The following is a 21065-nucleotide window of genomic DNA, read 5'->3' on the forward strand; positions in this document are numbered from 1 at the left end:
GTTCAAAGTCACTACTTGAATGTATTGAGTTTCCGTAAACAACTATTTATGAACTTTATGAGCACCATGGTTTCCTACGGATCTCGGCTCTATCTCTTCATCCGAGAATAGAATCTATTCTTTCTGGCAGGTTTCCCCCCGAATCTACATGTGCCCTTCTACAGCCGCCGCGAATCTATACTTTTTGTCTTACAAAAGAATCCGTAGAACGTCACCAGACGCGCCGCTTGAGGCGGAACTGTCATGGCTGCGCCCGTGTGTAGTCACGGGGTTCTGTTCTAAGGTGAGTGGATGGCAAGTAAGCATAAGCGGAATCGTGGGCAGTATCGTAGTATTCTTTTTACTTAGGGGAGAAAAGTTTGAGAAGTGACCTCGTTCTTAAGTTTAGGGCGATGCGTTGACGCTGGGCGGCCCATTTGCGGAAGGACGCTGGCTCCGGTTTCGGGATCTTGATGAACCTGGTTGATTGTAGATTCTCGAGCAGGAAGAATATCGCTTCTCTTTTTTAATTCCGTCCCTAACCGAGGCCGAACTGCCCGAGTACGTTTTCTTAACAGTTTGCTTTTGGCCATGGCAAGATAGATCATCTAGTTGAAGTGTCCATCAGTGAGTGATACACTTTTCAATGAAAGCCTCCAAAGTAGTTTCAACAAAGTTCCCCTTAGCCGAGGAAGGAACATTTACACGAGCAATTCTTCTCTTCTTCCCTCCTCCTCCTCCTCCTCCTCCTCCTCCTCCTCCTCCTCCTCCTCCTCCTCCTCCTCCTCCTCCTCCTCCTCCTCCTCCTCCTCCTCCTCCTCCTCCTCCTCCTCCTCCTCCTCCTCCTCCCTCCTCTCCATATATATATATATATATATACCACTGTTTCCTCTAGAACACTGTCCTGCTACTGTTATACACAAAGTACCCTGAATGTTTTATATATTTCTCTGAATATATAGTGAAGCAAAAGAACTTTCAAAGAGATGGTAAATGTCAACTCTGTGTATCAAAGAAGCCCAACTAAGACAAGACTGAATAGTTTATCTAAGAAATCCTTGGTGATTGTAGTTGAAATAGTTTGTATAGGAGGTAAAGGAGAAGCCAGATTGAGTGGGAAAAGGGGCTAGAGATAGAACAGCAGTGAGCTCTTTTAAGAAACTAGGAGAAAGGAGGAAGCATATATATATATATATATACACTATTTTATCCGCATTTATTGATTGACTAATTGAAACTACTTTATCCACAACTCTAAAGTGACTTACCTGGGTACTTTACAAGGATGAAGTGAAAGTGGACAAAGCATACTGGGAACATGTTTTTAACCATTTAAATGTAAAGCTCTAGCAGCTCGTCAGTGCCCAGGCAAACCCCTGTTAGATGCATTTCCCTCATTTAAGCAACAGTTTTTGACTTATTTCTTTTATTCACCTCTCCTCTACAGGACAGCCCATGGCATGTGCCCTTTTTCAGAAAGAAGTTAACTTGTGTTGCACTTTGGGTATTTGAAAGTGCGTTTGCAGATAGCAAAATGAATAACAGAGCACATACCTTCTTATGGGGCATCAGACAATTCAGGACTTCACTTCCAAGAAGCAGAGCTTTGAGGACATATTCTTTGGTATTTTGCAAACCAGAAGTAATTCATTCAAAACGGAACCCAAGGAACCATCTGCTAAATGGTTTTGATGAGGGATTGCAGCCATCTGTTAGATACCTCTTTCAGGATATATTTATTTCAAAATCAGTAGCTGGCTGTACTCAAACTAGAGGCATAATCCATGCAGCTGGTTTTAAACTTGATAGAATACTTTGTCCTAGAAGACTGTCCTTTGACGCAAAACATTCTTTTGTCTCTGATGGGACATCTGATCATGATTTAATGAAAACAAACTTTCATCATACCTCCACTGAAGATGTGCTCACCAAGAAAATGAGACCAACTCCTGTGAATTATAAAAAGCTGGCCCAGGAGTGCAACTCTCTGAGCGATGTGCTGGACACATTTTCAAAAGCGCCTACATTTCCTGGTAGTAACTATTTCTTAGCCATGTGGATAATTGCCAAAAGGATATCAGAAGACAAGAGGCGCTTTGAGAAACAACTGATGTTCAGTCACCCTGCCTTTAACCAGCTGTGTGAGCAAATGATGAGAGAAGCCAAGATTATGCGCTATGACCACCTTTTGTTCAGTCTTAATGCTATCGTGAAGCTTGGAGTTCCTCAGAATTCTCTTATGGTACAGACTTTGCTGAGGACAATTCAGGTAAGTGAAAAAGGAGACTAAATGTGGTTTTACTGTGTTTAACATATTTTTGAAGGAGTTCCCGGGATGAAGATATATAGCTTCCTTAAAAGACTATCAGCATAATATATGTTTTAATGTGCATTTCTGTATTATGTATTATATGGCTAGGAGATCTTAAGTTAGATCATTTCTTTTGCTTTGGAAATTTGTGAAAGCCTGCCCCACTTACTTTCTCTCAGATTAAGTGGGAATGAGGGTTGGTTCATCAAAAGTAAAGAATGCTGGTGAGATGGGGTGAGATGGGGGGGTGGGGTGGGAGAACAATAGGCTTGAGTTGGGTAAAAAAGTAGTTGTGTATGTGCTGAGGGGCAAGGTCTTGAGGCTGAGAAAGATAGTAGCAAATAGTAAAAAACAATTTGTATGCCTGGTGGAGTTTGTATTTGCCCAGTAGGCACAGTAGTCCATTGGAGAATTTTAAGACAGAGATTGACATACTTAAGTTTGCATTTTCAGTTTCAAACAAAGGCGTCAAAAGCTTACTTGATGTTGTTTATATGGCACCAGATGTGAAGTAGTAATCATTTACTTTTTTACGAGTGTCCATGTTACTCTTAAACTTAATAATTAAGTATCTTAAAATGTATTAATTTCCTGGAAATAATCTGTCATATTTTGTTTCACTAGAGTTCATGAATTGAGTTATAGGTATATAACTTTTTAATTTTTTTATGTAAACTCCAGTCATAGGTCCTCAAGCAAGAACTTTTAAATTTTGTGGTTTTGTAAGCCATAGAATAGCTGTTTGTTTGCTAGCATGGCATTCTTTTCTAATGTGGTAATTTAGAAATTGTCTGGATCCACTTTCCACTAACAGTGATGCCGTTTTGCATTAGACTTTTCATTCACATCTGTGTCTCATCCTCACTGGGAACATAGTTGGAGTTAGAAAATCTGCATGTCATTGTGCTTCAGTAATGTGTGGGGGTGTGGTAAAGAAATTTAGCCAGAGGTGAAAGGACAGTGTGCTGTCAGTGAATTTGAGTCAAGTAGCCTGATATTTTACAGCAGATGTTATGAGGTACATATATAATATATAATATTATATATATTTATTATATATTATGTGTATTATATATTTTATTATTTTTATATCATGTATTATGATATATAAATTTATATAATAAAAGGTCTGTCTGTCTATGGAAACTCTCAAGGGAATGGTACCATTCCCCCAGTCCCTTAAAGCATTGTATTATTTCTGACTCAAAGCTTTATATGTAGTGGTTAAGTTGTATTACTTTAGACAAGAGCAAAAGGCCTCCTCGAATATGGTCTTACTCTTGGGTTGTGGTTGAATTGTAGAGTACTAGAGAAGCTGTATCATCACTGTTCTCTTTCCAGAATGCCCCTGCCATTTCTGGAATAAACTAGTGCCCTAACTAGTTTATTAACTAGTTATCAGATAGTGGATAGTAAAATGCAGGGGGCCAGGTGAATAAGAAGATCCCCAAAGCAGTTGTAGCGTGATGCTCAGGAAAGGCTATGTGGAAATTGTGAGGACACAGTCTTCAAGGGTTCATTTAGGGGAGCGGTTGATCTATATACTTTCATAGCTTTTCTGTTATTCTACTGTGCTGTCCTCATGGTGGCTTCAGTGTTCACAAAGGGGTAAAAATTATATTTAATGCAAGTTATTTTCATAAGCAAAAGAATATAATATCAAATTGATTCCCAATGATGCTTAAGAAAGTGTTGGTGTATAGAGGATTATGTGTCCATTATTTGGGAAAGTCACTGAATTGACATATATTATTCCCCAGAATAGATGTTTATTCTGGGGTTTGTGAATTACTGTTCTGGTACTTAGTGCTTTGAAAGTATGAGTTCAGAGGTTTTGCTTTGGAACTAATCACCTTTGGCTTATTTGTGATTATATTTTAATAGGAGCGCATCAGTGAGTGTGATGAGAGATGTCTTTCAATTTTGTCGACTGCTTTAGTGACCATGGAGCCGTGCATGAATGTGAACGCGCTTCGAGCAGGGTTGCGGTAAGAACCTCTTAGACTTTCTTCACGTGGCTTTCTCACTGTCCCTTAAACGGAGAATTACAAGACCCGAGGAAAGTTGAATTTTTATTTTGAGAGGCACCGGTAAGGTACACATTGGTGGTAGTTAATACTTTGTTAAACTGAAAATTTTAATTCTGAATGATATAAAGCTGAAGATAGTACTTTTTTAAAGATGTGGGTGCTGTTGAAATTAGTTTTTCCTAGACTCTAGTACTGATGTCAGGGGAGAATTGACGTGTATACTCAGTTCACAAGAGTTACTTGTATGCTATGGGGATTGCTCTACACTGGCTTATTTCAAGAAGATATAAAATTGATACAACTAATGTCATGGCACAGGTTAGTGGAGTTATGAGGAGACCTTTAATCTGGTGTGATTTGTTCATTATAAAGACAGTACAATAATGTAAGGGAAAGTGAACAGAATGATGTAGACTCTTCTTAGGTGATGACACCATCTTGAGCAAGTAGACCACGTCCGTGGTTTTCATATTCTTGGCCTATTCCAAGTAGATGCTGGATCAAATGAACTTGTCAGATTTCTGCTGTGGAGATTCTAGGATTGTCCTGTTTCTTGTGTCTAATGACAGAATCCTAGTTGATCAGCAAGTTTGGAACATAAATGATATCTTCACTTTACAAACGGTGATGAGATGTATTGGGAAAGATGCACCATTTGCTCTTAAGAAGAAATTGGAGGTAAACACCTAGCTTTTCTCTGGTGGGTGAAATTGGCAAAAACTGTCTTTGACTTGTCACTTCCTACAGTTATCCTTTTGAGGAAGACATGGATATGTTTTTGGGTTTCGCTTTGCTGAAATGAATTAAGGCATATATATTTATTGGTATGTGCAAACATTTCTGTATATAATTTCTATATGTGTCTATGTCATCTTTCGTAAGCACCATCCTTGTTTTGTTAACATTAAACTTTTCACAAGTGTTAATTAAATGCAAGTTTGTTTTTCTGTAGATGAAAGCCTTGAAGGAATTAGGCAGATTTTCTGTCTTGAATAGCCGGCATATGTTTGAAGTCTTAGCTGCCATGGATCACCGCTCTGTCGTCCTTCTGAATGAGTGCAGTAAGATTGTCATAGGTAAGGGAGGCCTTTCCTGTAGGACCTGCCACATCTGTAAGGTGGTCATAGGTAAGGGGGGCTTTCCTGTAGGACCTGCCACATCTGACTTATTAACTATTTTCAAACCTTGGCTTTTACAATGTAGAACTGATAACTGGTTTTATATAAATTTTATTTTTGCCTGTAGTTTTGTTTTCCTTCAAATACAGCGGTTTTTTTTCCCCACTAAAGAAGGTATTGAGTATCTTGAGTCTTCTGTTCAAAAACATCTGGTTGGTAACGCTTGTTTATTTAACTCATTCTTAAAGATAATATCCATGGGTGTCCTTTTAAAGTATTGATCAGCATACTGCAGTCCTGTAGAGACCTCCGATACCAAAATGAAGATCTCTTCAAAAGCATCGCAGATTATGTGGCTACAACCTTTGACATCTGGAAGTTGAAACACGTGAGTTTCAGGCGGGGCTATCCCTGAGTGACTGTCAGGAAGCTTGTTCATTCACTTGTTTTAAACATTTCTCCCTGCTTCGTAGAAGTCAGGCTTGAAAATACTCCAGTGCTGACTTATCTCAACTCCTTATCCTTCTGCAGGCTGCTCACTGATAGAGTCGTCAGTCTTTGATCAGTTTTCTATCTGAAAGAAACACATTGTTTAAAGTTCTTCTCTGGTTGGTTGTCAAAGGATTATATGGTAGATGGGCTAAATATTTAGCATTGTGTTTCCTATTTTTTTGTTAGCTTTTCAATAATAAAGATGGGTCTAAATAATAAGGCGTGACAGGTTTATGGTTTTGGAAGAGTAAAATGTAATTACTTCATGGTCTTATCTATTGTTTTCTTGGGAATAACAGCTTCTCAGTACTCACATTTAACAATCTCAGGTCTAACTGAAGCAGGTTGTAAAGCCTGCTTTTTCTAGGGAAGTATGTGGATCACTGGGTTCAGTCTGTTAAGGTGAATTTTGAGTTTATTATGACAATTGATTTCAGAGATAGTAATTCTTTTTTCGAAGCTGGGGACCGAACCCAGGGCCTTGCGCTTGCTAGGCAAGCGCTCTACCACTGAGCTAAATCCCCAACTCCAGAGATAGTAATTCTTATGGTAAATATTACCCTGTGGGAAATTGGAAGTGAAGTTTATGTTAATCATGATATTGTGCTCCTACAAATTAATATAAAATACGGAAATGTTTGAGTTACAAAAACAAATTTTGTTTGAAAATGCCATAGTGGAATCTAATACTGTGTATACTAATTTAAAAAAAAGAAAAGGACAAATTGGGATTAAGATTCAGATAATCCAGTGGGGCATGATGGCACATACTGAGATCCCAGCTTCTCAGAAAGCTGCGGCTGCAGCATTGTAAGCTCAAGGGCAGCTTATGGGGGCAAAAAAAGAAAGAAAAAATCTAAAAGTGAGTTATGTCATCTACGAGAATGCAGGCAGGATTTGGAAGTGGGAGTAGTTCAAGATAGGGGTCATTGTGCAGAAAAGGCATAACAAAGTAATTTTCAGACCTGTCATATGAAAAACTGGTAAGAAAGGGTTTTAAATGAGATCATTGTATGTCTTGGTTCTCAGCTTAGAAGGAGATTGCTAATTAATCTGATAGCTGATTAAAGAAGAAGAAATTGTAATTGTTCCTTTTGGGGTTATATTTTGTTGCTTAAGTTCTTTGAGATTTAAAAACTTAGAGAGGCATCCTTTAGCCGTTGAGTAACTTCCTCTTCCTTCTATTTTTAAGGTTATCTTTTTCCTCTTGTCATTTGAAACTCTTGGTTTTCGACCTCCTGGTTTGATGGACAAGCTTCTGGAGAAAGTAGTCCAGGAGCCTGGCTCTCTGACCGTGAAGAACATTGTTTCTGTCCTTCATGTGTATTCTTCTCTCAATCATGTCCACAATGTCCAGAACAGAGAGTACGTATGCTTTTCCTTCTATGTCATCACATGTGTACTTAAAGAAACATCACAGATCTCGGCCTAAAATGTTAGTGCACATGACCGTGCGCACAGACATCTCATCTAGAAGCACAGCAGCGTTTACTGACAGAGTTGAGCACTCTCACCTTTGAGGTTCTTTGTCTTGCTTGATGCTTTGTTCAGCCGTTCATTCAGAGGTTTCATTTTGAACTTGTCCACTTTTCTCCTTTAACTCCTAAATTAATTGTTGTTTTTAACTGTCTCAAAAAGTTGAGAAATGTTTCTTTAAATTTATTACCTACTTATTGTCTCTTTATTCATCTGTGAGGGAAGAGTTTTCAACATGAGCAATGCTCTCCTAGCACACTTTCAAGTAGACAGTACAGTGTTGCTGACAGCACAGCTGTCTGAAGCTGCATCCCCTCATCCTTGGACTGTCCCTGCCAAACAGCACCCCTCTCTCTTCCTCTCCCACTTCTTACCTCTATCCTACTGTTTCTGAGTTTGGAGTATATGTCCATTAGACTAACTTATTCACTTAACACAGTGTCCAAGCTCATCTGTATTATACCATATAAAAGAATTTTTCTTTTTTAAGGGTACATAACAATTAAAAATTTAATATCCCAGTTATATGTTTATACCATCTTCTGTCTATTCATCTGTCGATGAACGTTTAGGCTGTTATGTTTTGTGTTGAACACCAGTGTGTATATATCCTGTAGAGGTCCTGATTTTAATTCTTATAAATCAAAATTTACTTGTAGCCACGCCTGTAATCCCAGCACTTGGAAAGCTGTGGCAGGAGGATTGCTGTAAGTTAGAGGCCAGCCCAGGCTACAGACTGAGGCTTTTGTTTTAAAAAATCTAAAACAAAAACAACAAAAAGGAGAACTATGCCTGAGTGTGGGTCAAGGAACCCTATGGTGGCCATGTCTCCCATCCCAGTTTTGTATTTGGGTTTTTCCTTTTGGAGGAATCCTCACTGACGTCGGTAGTTTTCTCTGAGTAATGTGCACAGCGTGGAAGGGCTGTACCCTAGCACTGTGCACCATGTGGTGTTACCCGAACAGTGTGCACCATGTGGTGTGGGCTGACTCCGACTGTTTCCTGTCTTCTTATGTGGCTTTGGTGGCCATCCAAACAGGTGCAGGGCACATCTTAGTCATTTGGGTTTGCATTTCCTGGTGGCTGTTTGTGTAGCGCGACCTTTCTTATAGCTGTGCAGTGAGTGTGTGTTCTGGAGAAACATCTGGTGCATCCATGCTGTAGGATCCCTTCTGTTTGTGGATTGTAACCCCCGTTGGGTATGCAGTTCATAAATATTTTCTGCTCTTCTCTTATTCTGTCGACTTTCACATAGCAGAAGGTTTTTAGTTTGCTGTCGCCCTTGACTATGTCTGCTTTTACTAAGGGTACTTTTTATATGGTAGTCTAAAATCATCGTTGTACACAATGTCATAAAATAAAGGTTTCCCATATATTTTTCTTGTAGGAGTTTTGGGAGTGCAAGTCTTAGGCCTAATCAGTTTAAGTTGATTTTTGTGCAAAGCGTAAGGCAAAGGTGTAGTTTTATTCTTTGTGGGCACATATTGAGTTTCCCCAGCCCTGCTGAAGAGACTGTCCTTTCTCCTTGTGTAGTTTTGCTGCCCTTGTTTGTTTTCATGCAGAACTGTGTGATCTTAAATTACCATAGCTTTGTAATATGTTTTGAAGCAGAAAGGTGTTAATTCCAGCCTATTTCTTTCTTCCCAGGATGGGGAAGAGAGTTCAGGCAACTTGGTTTCCATGTGAATTTCAGAATCACACTTATCTTTGTTGGGTTAAAAAAAATGCTTTTGGGACTTCGATAGAGATTTCACTGATCACTAAGTCATTGCCGATAATACGGACATTTGAAAACATTGGCTTGCAGTCTGGGGGTGAGAGAAGTGTGTTATTTGTTCAGCTTTAGTTTCTCAGCTTTATAGCCACAGGGTGTAAGTCTCTCAAGTCCTTGGTTTACTCTTCTTGGTGTATTATAAAGGACACTGGACAGACAGCTCATTAGTGTGGGGACGTAAAGCAGGTGCTATGTCTCTGTTTTGAATCTTATTTATTTCCTTTTCCTTTACCTTTTCCTGCTTAATTACTTATGTACCTAATTATTTTTATTTATTTATTTCACTCTAAGCTAGAACTTCTAGTACTATATTAAGTAGAAGTGGGCAAGAAGAGGCATTCTGGTCTTATTTATGAGTTTATCATTTATCATGTTCCTGACTATATTTTGTTTTTACATACGGCTTTATTATATTGAAGCGCATACCTTCCATACCAGATATTTTGGGAAAGTTTATCCAGAAAGGTTCCTCAAGTGCTTCTTAAGGTAGTGATGTGATTTCCTTTTAACCCTTTATTCTGTTAATGTGGCTTCTAACATTAATTGGTGGCGTGTGCTGAGGCTACCTGGGTCTCAATTGTTTGTGGTCTATGTAGGCTCCTTTTTTATGTGTTACTGAATTTGGTTAGCTAGTGTTTTGTTTGTGTATAGCATGCTTGCCTACTTTTGATTTGAAGGTATTGTTGGTCTTGTGAGTTCTCTCTTATATAGATGTTTGGATGAGTTTAAAAGGGTTTTGTTCATTTAATTTAATTCTTCTCCTTCTCAAGATCTGGTAGAGTTCACCAGAGTTTACCAGTGAAGTGCTTTGGTCTAGACTTTTTCATTGTTGAGAGGTGTATGAATGTTTTGCCCACATGTATGTATGTATGTATGTATGTATGTATGTATGTATGTATGTATGTATATAAGCCACCACCTCACCAGATTTTGGGGGGGGGGTAAGGTTTTATTGCTGATTCAATCTCTGTATTCATTGTTGGTCTATTTTGATTATTTTCCTTATGGTTTAGTTTGTTGATAGGTTACATGCATTGTTTTTTAAACTTGAGCTCACTATGTAGCCTCTGGCCTCAGTCTTCCCAGTGTTAGGGATTTTAGAGGTGCCCTACCGTGCCTAGTTTATGTGGTACCAGGAATCAAACCTGAGGCTCATGCTAAGCATTGTACCCACTAAGTGGTCTCCAGCCCCCTTCGTTTTGTCTCCAGCATTAGTATTGGTGTCTCAGCTCTCATTTCTACTCTTCGGATAACTGCCTTCTTCCCATTAGTTTTAGTTGCAGGTTCGTCAAGTCTTACTTTGGTTGATCTTTCCCTCTAGTTCCTATTTGTTTCTGTTTAAATCTTCATCACTTTCTTCCTCTGCCAGCTCTGGCTTTGTTTTGTGCAGTTTCTAGTTTCCTCTCCTTTAAAGATTTATTTTCATTTTATGCATATGGATATTTTGCCTGTGCATATGTATGTATACTATATGTGTGCTGGTGCTTGTGGAGGCCAGAAAAAGAAGTTGAGTCCTGGAACTGGAGTGTGGACAGTTGTGAGTCGCCATGTGGGAATGGAGCTCAGACCCGAGAGAGCAGCAGTGCTTGTAGCTGCTGAGCCATCTCTGCAGCCTCATTTTCTAGTTTCCTGAGGTATAAATTAAGGTTTATTTGAATATTCTTTTTAAAAGGTAGCATTTATTACTGGAAACTACTATTGCTGCAGCTTTTTTAGAATACTGTTACTTTTGGTGTGCTGTGGCTTTGTTGAGATTTCTTTCTAATTTTCTATTTGAATTTTTTCCCTGTTATCCATGAGCTGTTCAAAACCATGTTGAATAATTTTTCCTGTGAATTTTCCAGTTTTCCATTTTTTAGTGATGTCTAACTTACTCTGTTGTAGACTGAACTGATATTAGTAAGATTTATACTTTCTTAACTGTATTAACTTTGTTGGGACCTCACATGCAGTTTGTCCTGCATGTGCTTAAGCAAGAGAGTCTGTTTTGATGATGTTCAGTGGGAGGTCTCTCTATCTGCACTCTCATCTTGAGTGTATATTGTTCAGGGTTCCTGTCTTCATTTCTGCATCGGGGATGATTGAATGAAGAGTAAGAACAGAACTCAGAATTACTGTATTACTGCCTGCCTGTCTGTCTGTCTGTCTGTCTGTAAGATCTCAATTTTGCTGTTTCCTCATGTCCCACTTTCATGATGAATTGACTCTTTTAGTAGAATGACTACTGTCTCTGTCTTTTGTGACAGTTTATGACTTTAAATATATGACCATCCTTGTTATTCTTTGGTCACCATTTGCTTGTCCCATCTTTTATTTTTTTTCACTTTCAGATTGTGAACTTCTACACAGTATATAGTTAGACCTCACCTATATTGTTATCTGTTAAACTGTTTTCTATCTTTTAATTGGAGAGTTTAATACATGTGTGAGTTACATTTCTTATTGCTGTGCCAAAATACACAATAAACAACTTATGATTTGTTCCCAGTTTGAGAGTACAATTGATTCCCAGAAATCATCATAGTAGGAACATGAGGCTGGTCACATGTCACCTACACCCAGGAAGGAGGGATGGATGCTATCAAGTAGTAGCTTTCTCATGTTTTATTTGGTCCAGGGTCTGAGGTCAGAAGATAGTGTTGCCAGATTGGGGATGCTGTCTTCCCTTCTTAGTTCAGCTTTTCTGAAAATACCCTGGCAGACATACTCACAAGTGTATTATCATGGTGATTGTGCATCCTGACAAGTTAACAATGAAGATTAATGACCACAGTACAGATATATTTAAAGCTTTTATTGGGAGAGCACACTGCCATTTAGTTTCCTGTCATTTTTTTCCTGTTTTTCTTTTGTGTGTTGTCCTTTGTAAGTTGTGTCTTTCTTTTCCTCCTTTGGTATCTTCAGTAGATGTTTTACTGGGGTTCCTGTGAATCTTACATAATTATGCTGGTGTGGTAGGTAGTTTAGTCTCGTAACTCCAGTCACACAGAATATCTGGACAACTTTATTCTACCCGCTCTTTGTTATTGATTTTATAGTTTATATCTTTAAGATTGTTTAGTTATTAACTTTTAAATAATTAGTAGTTTTTCTTTTACCTTTTATACTGGAACTAAGAGTGGTTCACACTCTGCTGACTGCTGCGTGAGTCCAGAGTGGTCAGTTCCCAGTTTAACACCACAGCCTGGCTGCTTTCTCCAGGCTGCTCATCCCATCCTCTGGTTCTTCAGTTCTCACCTCACAGGCCTTCCTGCTGCCCTGCCCACTGACCAGTTTGATCTCAGACTTTGGCCTGCACACAGTCTTGTCTGCATCCCTGCTCCATGCCTTCATCCTGCTGCCTTACTGAGCCGCAGTCTGCTGTCAGGGGTCCATTCAGATGATCCTCCCTACCCTTCAAATTCTCCCCCACACTCCTCTCTCCCTCCGACCCTGTCATAGTACCCTGTGTGTTTTTTTCTTTTTCTTCCCTCTGTTATGGTATGGATAACATATGCCCTGAGAGTCAGACTTAACCTGGATTTAAGGGAAGTCTGCCCTTCATTAACAGTGTCAGCTCCCCAAAGCATTCTGCTCCCAATCCATATGTGCTTACCTGCTGGGTTCTGCTGCACAACAGTAGCTGCAACTCGTAGGGTTGGGATTGCAAGTCATTACCAAGAATGTTGATAGCTAGGAATGTTTAATTGCTTATAAAACTGCAGCGCCAGTCCAGGCCTTATAGAAACTGACAAGTAGAAGGCTCTGGTGCCTGACCACTTAGGTTCTAAAACTGTCTCTATTTCTTGCCCATCTACTGTAATTAGTTCATGGATGAGTTACTCAACTTCTGGGCCTGTTCACTCATCTTTATTTATGAGAATAATAATACTGTTACCCCACAGGGTTTTAATAGGAGTGAAAGAACTAAAAGCCTGTAGAACGTTTTTATGCAGTACATCTGCAGGCATCTTTATTAGATATGCACACTTGAGCCTGGGTCTGCCACGTCTTGCAGTGGATGTGGATACTTATTTGCAAACCTGATTGTCTCATCTCATTTCTTTGCTTCCCTTGAAGACCTTGGGTCTGTATTATGGAGTCAGCTCTTCTGTGACGTTGTGCTATAGGCTTATTTGAAATCTGACTTTCCTTTGTTCCCCACAAGGTTCCTAGAAGCTCTGGCAAGTGCGCTGACTGGCTGTCTTCACCAGATCTCTTCTGAAAGCCTGTTGAATGCTGTGCATTCGTTTTGCATGATGAATTATTTCCCCCTGGCCCCTATTAACCAGCTTATCAAAGAGAACATCATCCACGAACTGCTGACTTCAGGTAGGAGTCACCTTGTCATTCTGAGTGGATCTTTAGAGCAGCATTAGAGTACATGTTGCTGCGTACAGCTGGCAACAGTGAAATCAAAGGTCAGTGTTCCAAGCTACAAACCCACAGAGCTGTCTTTAGTGGCATCCCTACTGCAGGGGGAAGGGGTACAGTCTACACCGTCGTTACTCTTTAGCCTGCGCTGTAGGCACAGGGTTCAGTCTGCATGTATCTAAGTTCAGGGTTCTTGAGTAGACATGCTTGCGTTCCTTTCGTTACGTATACTGTTAACCAGTCCAAGTCAGCTAGGAACAGTTACTCCTCTATAATGAGGAGAGAGCCTGTTAGATCTAATGACCAAGGGAGTACCAAATTAGTATATTTATTTATTTATTTATTTTTGAAATCAAATCAATCATTGACTTTTTTTTTTTTTTTTTTTGAGACCATGTCGATGTAGCCCAGGCTGGCCTACAAATCACAGATACTCACCTACCTATGCAGGTGGAATTCCCGAGTGTTAGAATTAAAGGTGTGTGTCACCATGCCCTACAGTCACTGACTTTAAATAAAGAAAACCAGTATTTGAGTAGATGTCCAAAATTTAATAACGTGTTTTAGAATAAAGCTATAATTCATTCTATAAATGATGTTATAAAGTTCTGAAATTGAGTTGTGATGAGTCAACACCATATATTGATTTTTGGTTCTTTCTTTTTTTTTTTTTTTTTTTTTTTTTCCGGAGCTGGGACCGAACCCAGAGCCTTACGCTTGCTAGGCAAGCGCTCTACCACTGAGCTAAATCCCCAACCCCCCATATATTGATTTTTAAAAAGCAGTTTGTGGTTGAAGAATAGACTTGGAGACCTGGATTCTAGTCCCAAATTCTTGAACAGTTTCCCTCCTATAAAACGAGAAGTTTAGATCAAGTCAGTTCTAACAATAGTTTAAAGAAGGAAACATTGGCAAGTGCAGGTTAGTGAGCTAGGTATTGATAACCAGGGAGTCACTGAGAAATAAAGAAGGGACATCAACCCTCCCTCTCCTCAGGGCTCACAGAGCTTTCCTCAGGAGGAGGCAGAAAGACTCTCAAGGTGGTGGAAGACTCTGAGGAAATAGTGCCTTCCAGACACAGTAGAACGGATACATTATACCACCCTCAAAGACTGTGGTAGCACACATAGGGTGTGCAAGGTTCCAGCCAAATGGGGTCCCAGCACTGAGGGGGAAGAGGACACGGGTCTCCATCCCTAATCACGAAGCTATCTGCAATTGATAGCCACTTGCAAAGTAAAAATTAGTTTTCTCTGATGCAGTCTCAATGGGCATACAAACCACGCTTAAGGGTGGGCTCCACGCCTAGCAGTAGATGGCCAACACAGAAAGAACTCAGCAGTAATTTTGTAGACATTTGTCTTATATTGGTCTGTTTGGGTTTTTTGTCATTGTTTGTTTTTGTTGTTTTTCTATTTTTATTTTTTTGTTTTTTGTCTTACTAGTCTTTTGTTTGTATATTACAGTTTCTGATTTTGTGTTTTTATGCTTGTGTCTGTGTGTGTGTGTGTGTGTGTGTGTGTGTGTTTCCTGTATTTGTTTTTTAAAATTTTGGTTTGTGTCTTTTTTGTTTGCCCATTTGTTTTCTAAGGAGAGAGAAAGAAAGGATATGGAGTTGAGTGGGGAGGGATGATCTGGGAGGAGTTCGGGGAAAGGAAACCATGATCAGAATGTATTGTATGAAAAATATTTTGAATAAAATAATAGAGTGAAGTAGAGAGGGGAATGGGGGATAAGTGAAGGTAATGAGGTGAATATAATAAAAAATTCATTATATATATGCGTGCAATTTAACCCGTCATTGTGTGCAGTGAACTAATGTGCATTAAGTAAAGGTTTTAAGAGGTGATTAGACACATAGATACATTAGTATTTTAAAGTATGACTTTAATGTTTTAATTGTGCATTTGCCTTTGTATTTTTAGGTGACACAGAGAAGAATATTCATAAGCTTCATGTTTTGAATACTTGTCTGAAACTTGATGAAAGTACTTACAAATGTATACATATACCGTTGCCACAGCTGCCACTGACAGCCTCACATCCAAACGAGAAGCTTGCAGAGGTGCTCAGCAGGCTTTTGGAAGGGGATGGATGCTTCTCGAGAAATGTGCAGTTGCCACATAATTATCACATTGGTATGGCTGTCCCTTTATTTTGTTTTATTTTTAAAATGTATTTTGTTTGTTCTGACAAAGGATTAGGAGAGTATATTCAACATGAGTGCCACCGATATATCATTTCTACCCCTTTTTTCTTCCACCACAACTCCTGTGTCTCCTACTCTCTTGTAGATCCATGCCCCTTTAATTGCTGCTGTATGTGTATGCACAGGCACACACATGGGTATTAAATACAGCTTGCTGAGCCCCTTCGGAGTGGCTTGTTTGTGTATTTGTTTACCACTGACCACTCGGGACTAGGTAACCTATCATGAGTTTGTCCCTGGAGAAGACTGTTCTTTGTCTCTCAGTAGATATTAATTGTCCGTAGCTCTTCATCTAGGGGTAGGACTTGGGAGATTTTTTTCCCTATTCATACTGGCCTGTCAACAGGTGGTGGTGTTGCACAAGTCTTATCTCGGTGACCATACATAAAGATTTCTTGTCACACGTAGAAGCCACTGTCTCACAGCAGATGTTCTGGTCCTCTGGCTCTTGGAGTCTTTCTATGCCTTCTTCTGAAATGTCCCAACCTTAGCTGAGGGACTGCTCTGTAGATGTATCAGCTGGGGCTAGGCATCCCCCAAGTCAGTTGTTCTCTGCAATGGGAACACTTGGAGCTTTCTATAAGAGTCTCCTTCAGAAAGAATCTTCTTTGGTGACGAGTGAGAGCTGTGCTTCTCTGCGGGTACGGGTAAGTATTAGAAATGTTGCTGGTGGGCTGGAGAGATGGCTCAGCGGTTAAGAGCACCGACTACTCTTCCAGAGTTCCTGAGTTCAATTCCCAGCAACCACATGGTGGCTCACAACCATCTGTAATGGGATCCGATGCCCTCTTCTGGTGTATCTGAAGACAGCTACAGTGTACTTATATATAATAAATGAATAAATCTTAAAAAAAAAAAAAAAAGAAATGTTGCTGGTTTAGGAAGGTGGCAGTAGTAGGTTCTCTAGAGTCTGTGACCTCATCAGCTACAGGTTGATAGTATTAGGCATGGATTTCCCCCACTTGAGCAGGCCTTCAGTCTAAGTAGACAGGTTCCTCCCAAAACATAGGTGTCACTATTGCACTGTGGGTGCCCTGCCATGCTGGTCATTATTGCATATCTGGGTAGGACTATTGATTGCTTTTCTCTCTTGCCAGCTTGCATGGGACCGCTGGACAGTGTGAGGGCTATGGAGGAGGCTTGAGAGTCAGTTCTAGCTCGCTTTCTCCCAAGTCTGTATATGAAGTGGTGGTGTCTTCAGCAATAGGATCTTACCTTTAAGTTCTAAAAGACAGCCAAGAGCAACTACAATAGCCTATATTATTTTGAGAAGCTCTTTGACTCCCCTAATCGATAGCTCAGGAGATTTCCCATGCCTGGCACGGGGTTTTGTTAGTAGTTGGATTCTTGTTGTATTACTTTCTAATACAATGACTGGAGTGTATATAGTATCTCATAGAACTGTGTGACCAGTGCATGAGATTCTACATGGCAAGTCCCTAGAGTAGAATTTGCCACATTTTAAGTTCTCAGTTTTATCTTAGTTACTGTCATTGTTTTTCTGGTACTGTTGTAATTAGTCCTTTGATATGTGGAAATCACTTTGAGCAGTGTTTGAGAAATTAATATCAACATGTTTTTCCTTTCAGATTTTGAAATCAGAATGGATACTAACAGGACCCAAGTATTTTCATTTTCTGAGGGAGATGCAAGTTCTGCCACAAACATGCAGAGGTAGTTTTTACATACTTTATTTGCTGGGCGTTCTGAACTAAGATTTTTATGACGGAAGACTGAATATTAGATAGCAGTATCAAAAAGACCTTATGAATGCTTGTGGCTTGCATCATACCAGGGGCCTTCGCATACGGGAATCTGCTGCTTGTGGCTGAATACAACAGAGAGAAGTTGAAGCACCTGATAAATCAGATATTCTTTAAAAATCTAAATTTACATATTTTTATATATAAAGCCAACAGAACTATTAATGTAGTATAAACTTCAGCCAAGGTAATACAGTGACCACAAACTTAGGCATCTACAGAAATTAAATACCAATACGTTTCCCATCCTCCTTGTCCTTTCTTTATAGCTTTGAAATTAGTATTGTTTGTAGATCAGTGCACATTGAAGCTAATTCAAGTCATCAAGCCGTTTTTCTTGACTCACTGTGCTGGCCGAAACATGGCTTTATATTCTGAGAATGTCCTGCCTGTTCAGGAGAAGCAGATCATGGACTCCTTCCACATGCATCTCTGTTGTCGGCCTTGTGGGAGGTTCGGCTAGGTCTGTGGGCCACACAAATATGAGTTGGATGTTCTGCCCCAGGGAACTTGTACCAGGCTTTTCTCCCAGACAGGCAGGCACATGTGTGCAGTGAAGAGGAGGAGGAAAAACCTGGATGGATTCAAAGTCTTCCTGGCTCATTCCTCTTCCTTCACACATCATTCTGTCTTTGCCTGTTTCTACATCCATCTGGCTTATTACTATTACTTGGTTAACTTTTTAAGTATTGTGTTACCCAAGTACCCTTAAGAAAGCCTTTTCTCATCCCGTTTAAATCACCTTTCCCTACTGTTCTGACGTAAAATGATATAGTAATTGGTAGCATAAGGTGCTGGGAAGTGCAAAAACTGAGTGGTCTGTGGTAAGTATGAAATGTCTCTACTGGAAAGCAGTGTCTAGAAGATGGAATGTTCTTTTTGTTCTTTTTTCTTTGTCCTGTCAGTGAACTTCCTGAGAGCCGAGAATGAGGGGGATCAGTGTGCTCCACTTCGCTGACGGAATCCCTTTCGGAGGAGCCTTGGTCTTAGGGTTTTCTTGTGTTTCATCTTGAGTTAGAAAGACCATGTACCATTCCTATCGTGTTCACCAATAGCTCCACTAAGTAATTACATTTGGGTCAGAGCTTAGCAGTGCCGCAGAAACCCTTTCAATGGGTGTTTTCTTATTAGGAAATGTTCCTCCTTAGAAAGTAAAGCCATTCATAAAGAAGGCTGCAGAAATGTGTAAAACAGCATGTCAGGTTTGGGTTTACAAAGTAGCCATTGTATATTTGTTGTCTGCAGAGGCTAAGGAGCAGAAGTAAAGACAGTTGGACCAGCGGGAGCCAGGTCCGGAAGACTTGAGCCTGAGCTCCTGAGAGCGGGCTGCAGCGATTCCCAGGGCTCACCCGTACTGTTCGTGTTTGTTGTTTCTTTTCAGAGTGGCCGTGCTGTGTGTTCCTAAGTCTGCTTACTGTTTAAATTCAAACCACCTCAGAGGATTGATGGCCATGAAAATTCGACATTTGAATGTAATGGGCTTCCATGTCATCTTGGTAAGAAACAAATATGAATGGACCGTTTCTTGAGTTAGTGCTGTTCACTCTCCCAGCTGTCAGATGCCGTGAGTGAGGGTCACTAGGCTCTAGGGGAGCAGCCAGCATGGCGGTAACTCATGTTTTAGCTCTGGGTGTTTTTTTGTTTTTGTTTTTGTTTGTTTGTTTGTTTGTTTTTTGTTGTTGTTTTTTTTTTTTTTTTTTTTTTGGTCAGAAGGAACATTCTAGTACGTGATTTGGCTTCTACTCAGCTGGGTATTGTCATCTGCTTGGGAGTTTATAGATGGTATCTGGTCAGCCTTAATCTCTAATGAAGAAGAGGATAAATAATACCTTTTCATACTGAATTTAAGACACATGGAATTATCTCCAATTTTCAGATTATCTTGAACAAGGAATAATGTTAAGGCTTCTGTTTTCTGGGCTAGTGTGAAACTCTTATATTTTATATTCTTTGCCCGGAGACCTGGAAAATGATACTTCCCTTAGGCTTCCTTTTGACCCTCAGCACCACAGCTTTTCTCGAACAGCCTTTCAGCTCCCCTGTCAGTTGCTAAGACCTTATGCTGATCTCTGGCTTTATCTGTGTGCTATTCCTGTGGCCCTGCAGACATCGTGAAGTGTAAACACACACGTTGTTGTACTTTAGTATCCAAAGGTGGGTTGGGCTTGGCTGACTCAGATGTGCTATGGCTCCTTTCTACTGATGTCCTGGTTATAAGTTTAGAAAAGACCTTGCGTTGTTCAGAGAGCCCCTGAGGTTTTACACTTTAAGGTGTTAACTGCTTTCCTCAGTCCTAGGCTTACTGCATTCAGAATATGAACATTCGCTTGCTGACATTTAATCTTTAAAAGCTAGCTTGCTGTGACTCTGTGCTTAGGTCTCTAAAGAAGCTCTTATTTTATATGTTATCATTTCTTCACAAACTCTTTTCTTTCTTGGGAAGATCCATAACTGGGAGCTGAAGAAACTAAAGATGGAGGATGCGGTCACATTTGTGAGGAAGAAGATCTATTCAGATGAAGCACTTGCCACTACTGACGAAAGCGTGTAAAGCTCGTATTAAATCAGACACTTGTCCGAACATGCACAGTTGTGAAATGACTTTAATAAAGTCTGTGATTCAGTCATCAGTGGGATAAGCTGGCTGATCACTGGAGCAGTGTTATTTCAGGTTGGGTTAAAGATGACTTTAAGAATGGAAGACGTGTTGACTCTGGTATTTTAGAGTACACTGAAAACACTGCAGAAGAGCCATTCTTCCCCTATATCTGCCCGCTGACTGTCCAGATGAGGAGCTGTCTCTGAACTTTTTCTCACTGTCTTTGCTGTGTTAAAAGCTGGTTTCTTAGTTGTGTTGTGATGGGTCACATGTAAGTTTGTGTTGGGAGTTATTTGGAGTCTGAATATTTATACTTCTATCAGCTGTTGTTAGACTCGGGTTTATACTTCAGATCATTCAAACAGTGGCTAGGTAGCATTAGGTCATGCAAGAATTGGTGAAGTAGCATGTGAAATGTGAGTGAGGGACCTGGGGATGGTTCAGTGATTATGGTGTTTGTTGTGCAAATGTTACTCATGTGAAAAGCCAGATGTGGATGGTTTTCTACAGTAACCTTGTGTGTGTCTAGAGGTGTGGGGGGTGCAGACAGGAAGACCCTAGGAGTTTGCTGGCCAGCTCTACTGTACATCCCATATCGGATGATGTGGAGAAGTACCGAGGAAGACATCCTGACCGTAACCTCTGGCTTCCACATGCAACCACATACTCACACATGCACAAAGCATGCACCAGAGGGTGGTGTGCACATATGTAGCATGTGGAGGACAAGTGGAGGTATGTCCTGGGCCACAACAGGAAAAACAGAAGGGAAGTAATCATATTTCTTAAAATGGACGGCTGTCAGTTGACATAAGTTTGGCCGTTTTTGAGATTAATTTCTTTCTTTCTTTTTTTTTCCGGAGCTGAGGACCGAACCCAGGGCCTTGTGCTTGCTAGGCAAGCGCTCTACCACTGAGCTAAATCCCCAGCCCCTGAGATTAATTTCTTTGTCCTTGCCTCT

General features: G+C 40.1%; 1 protein-coding gene across 2 annotated transcripts; it reads left to right on the forward strand.

Moving 5' to 3' along the window:
• The first annotated feature begins 216 nt into the window (after positions 1-216).
• Positions 217-20134, forward strand: Fastkd2 (FAST kinase domains 2). Of its 2 annotated transcripts, none has more exon segments than NM_001398523.1 (12): positions 217-283; positions 1427-2248; positions 4175-4278; positions 4890-4998; positions 5273-5396; positions 5687-5826; positions 7123-7295; positions 13328-13491; positions 15459-15671; positions 17332-17416; positions 18887-19001; positions 19949-20134. In NM_001398523.1, coding segments are annotated over 11 exon segments (2070 nt in total). In that variant the 5' UTR covers positions 217-283; positions 1427-1513; the 3' UTR covers positions 20057-20134.
• Positions 20135-21065: the final 931 nt, after the last annotated feature.

The sequence above is a fragment of the Rattus norvegicus genome, chromosome 9 (genome assembly GCF_021556685.1).
Source record: "Rattus norvegicus strain SHRSP/BbbUtx chromosome 9, alternate assembly SHRSP_T2T, whole genome shotgun sequence".
NCBI classification, from domain to species: Eukaryota; Metazoa; Chordata; class Mammalia; order Rodentia; family Muridae; genus Rattus; species Rattus norvegicus.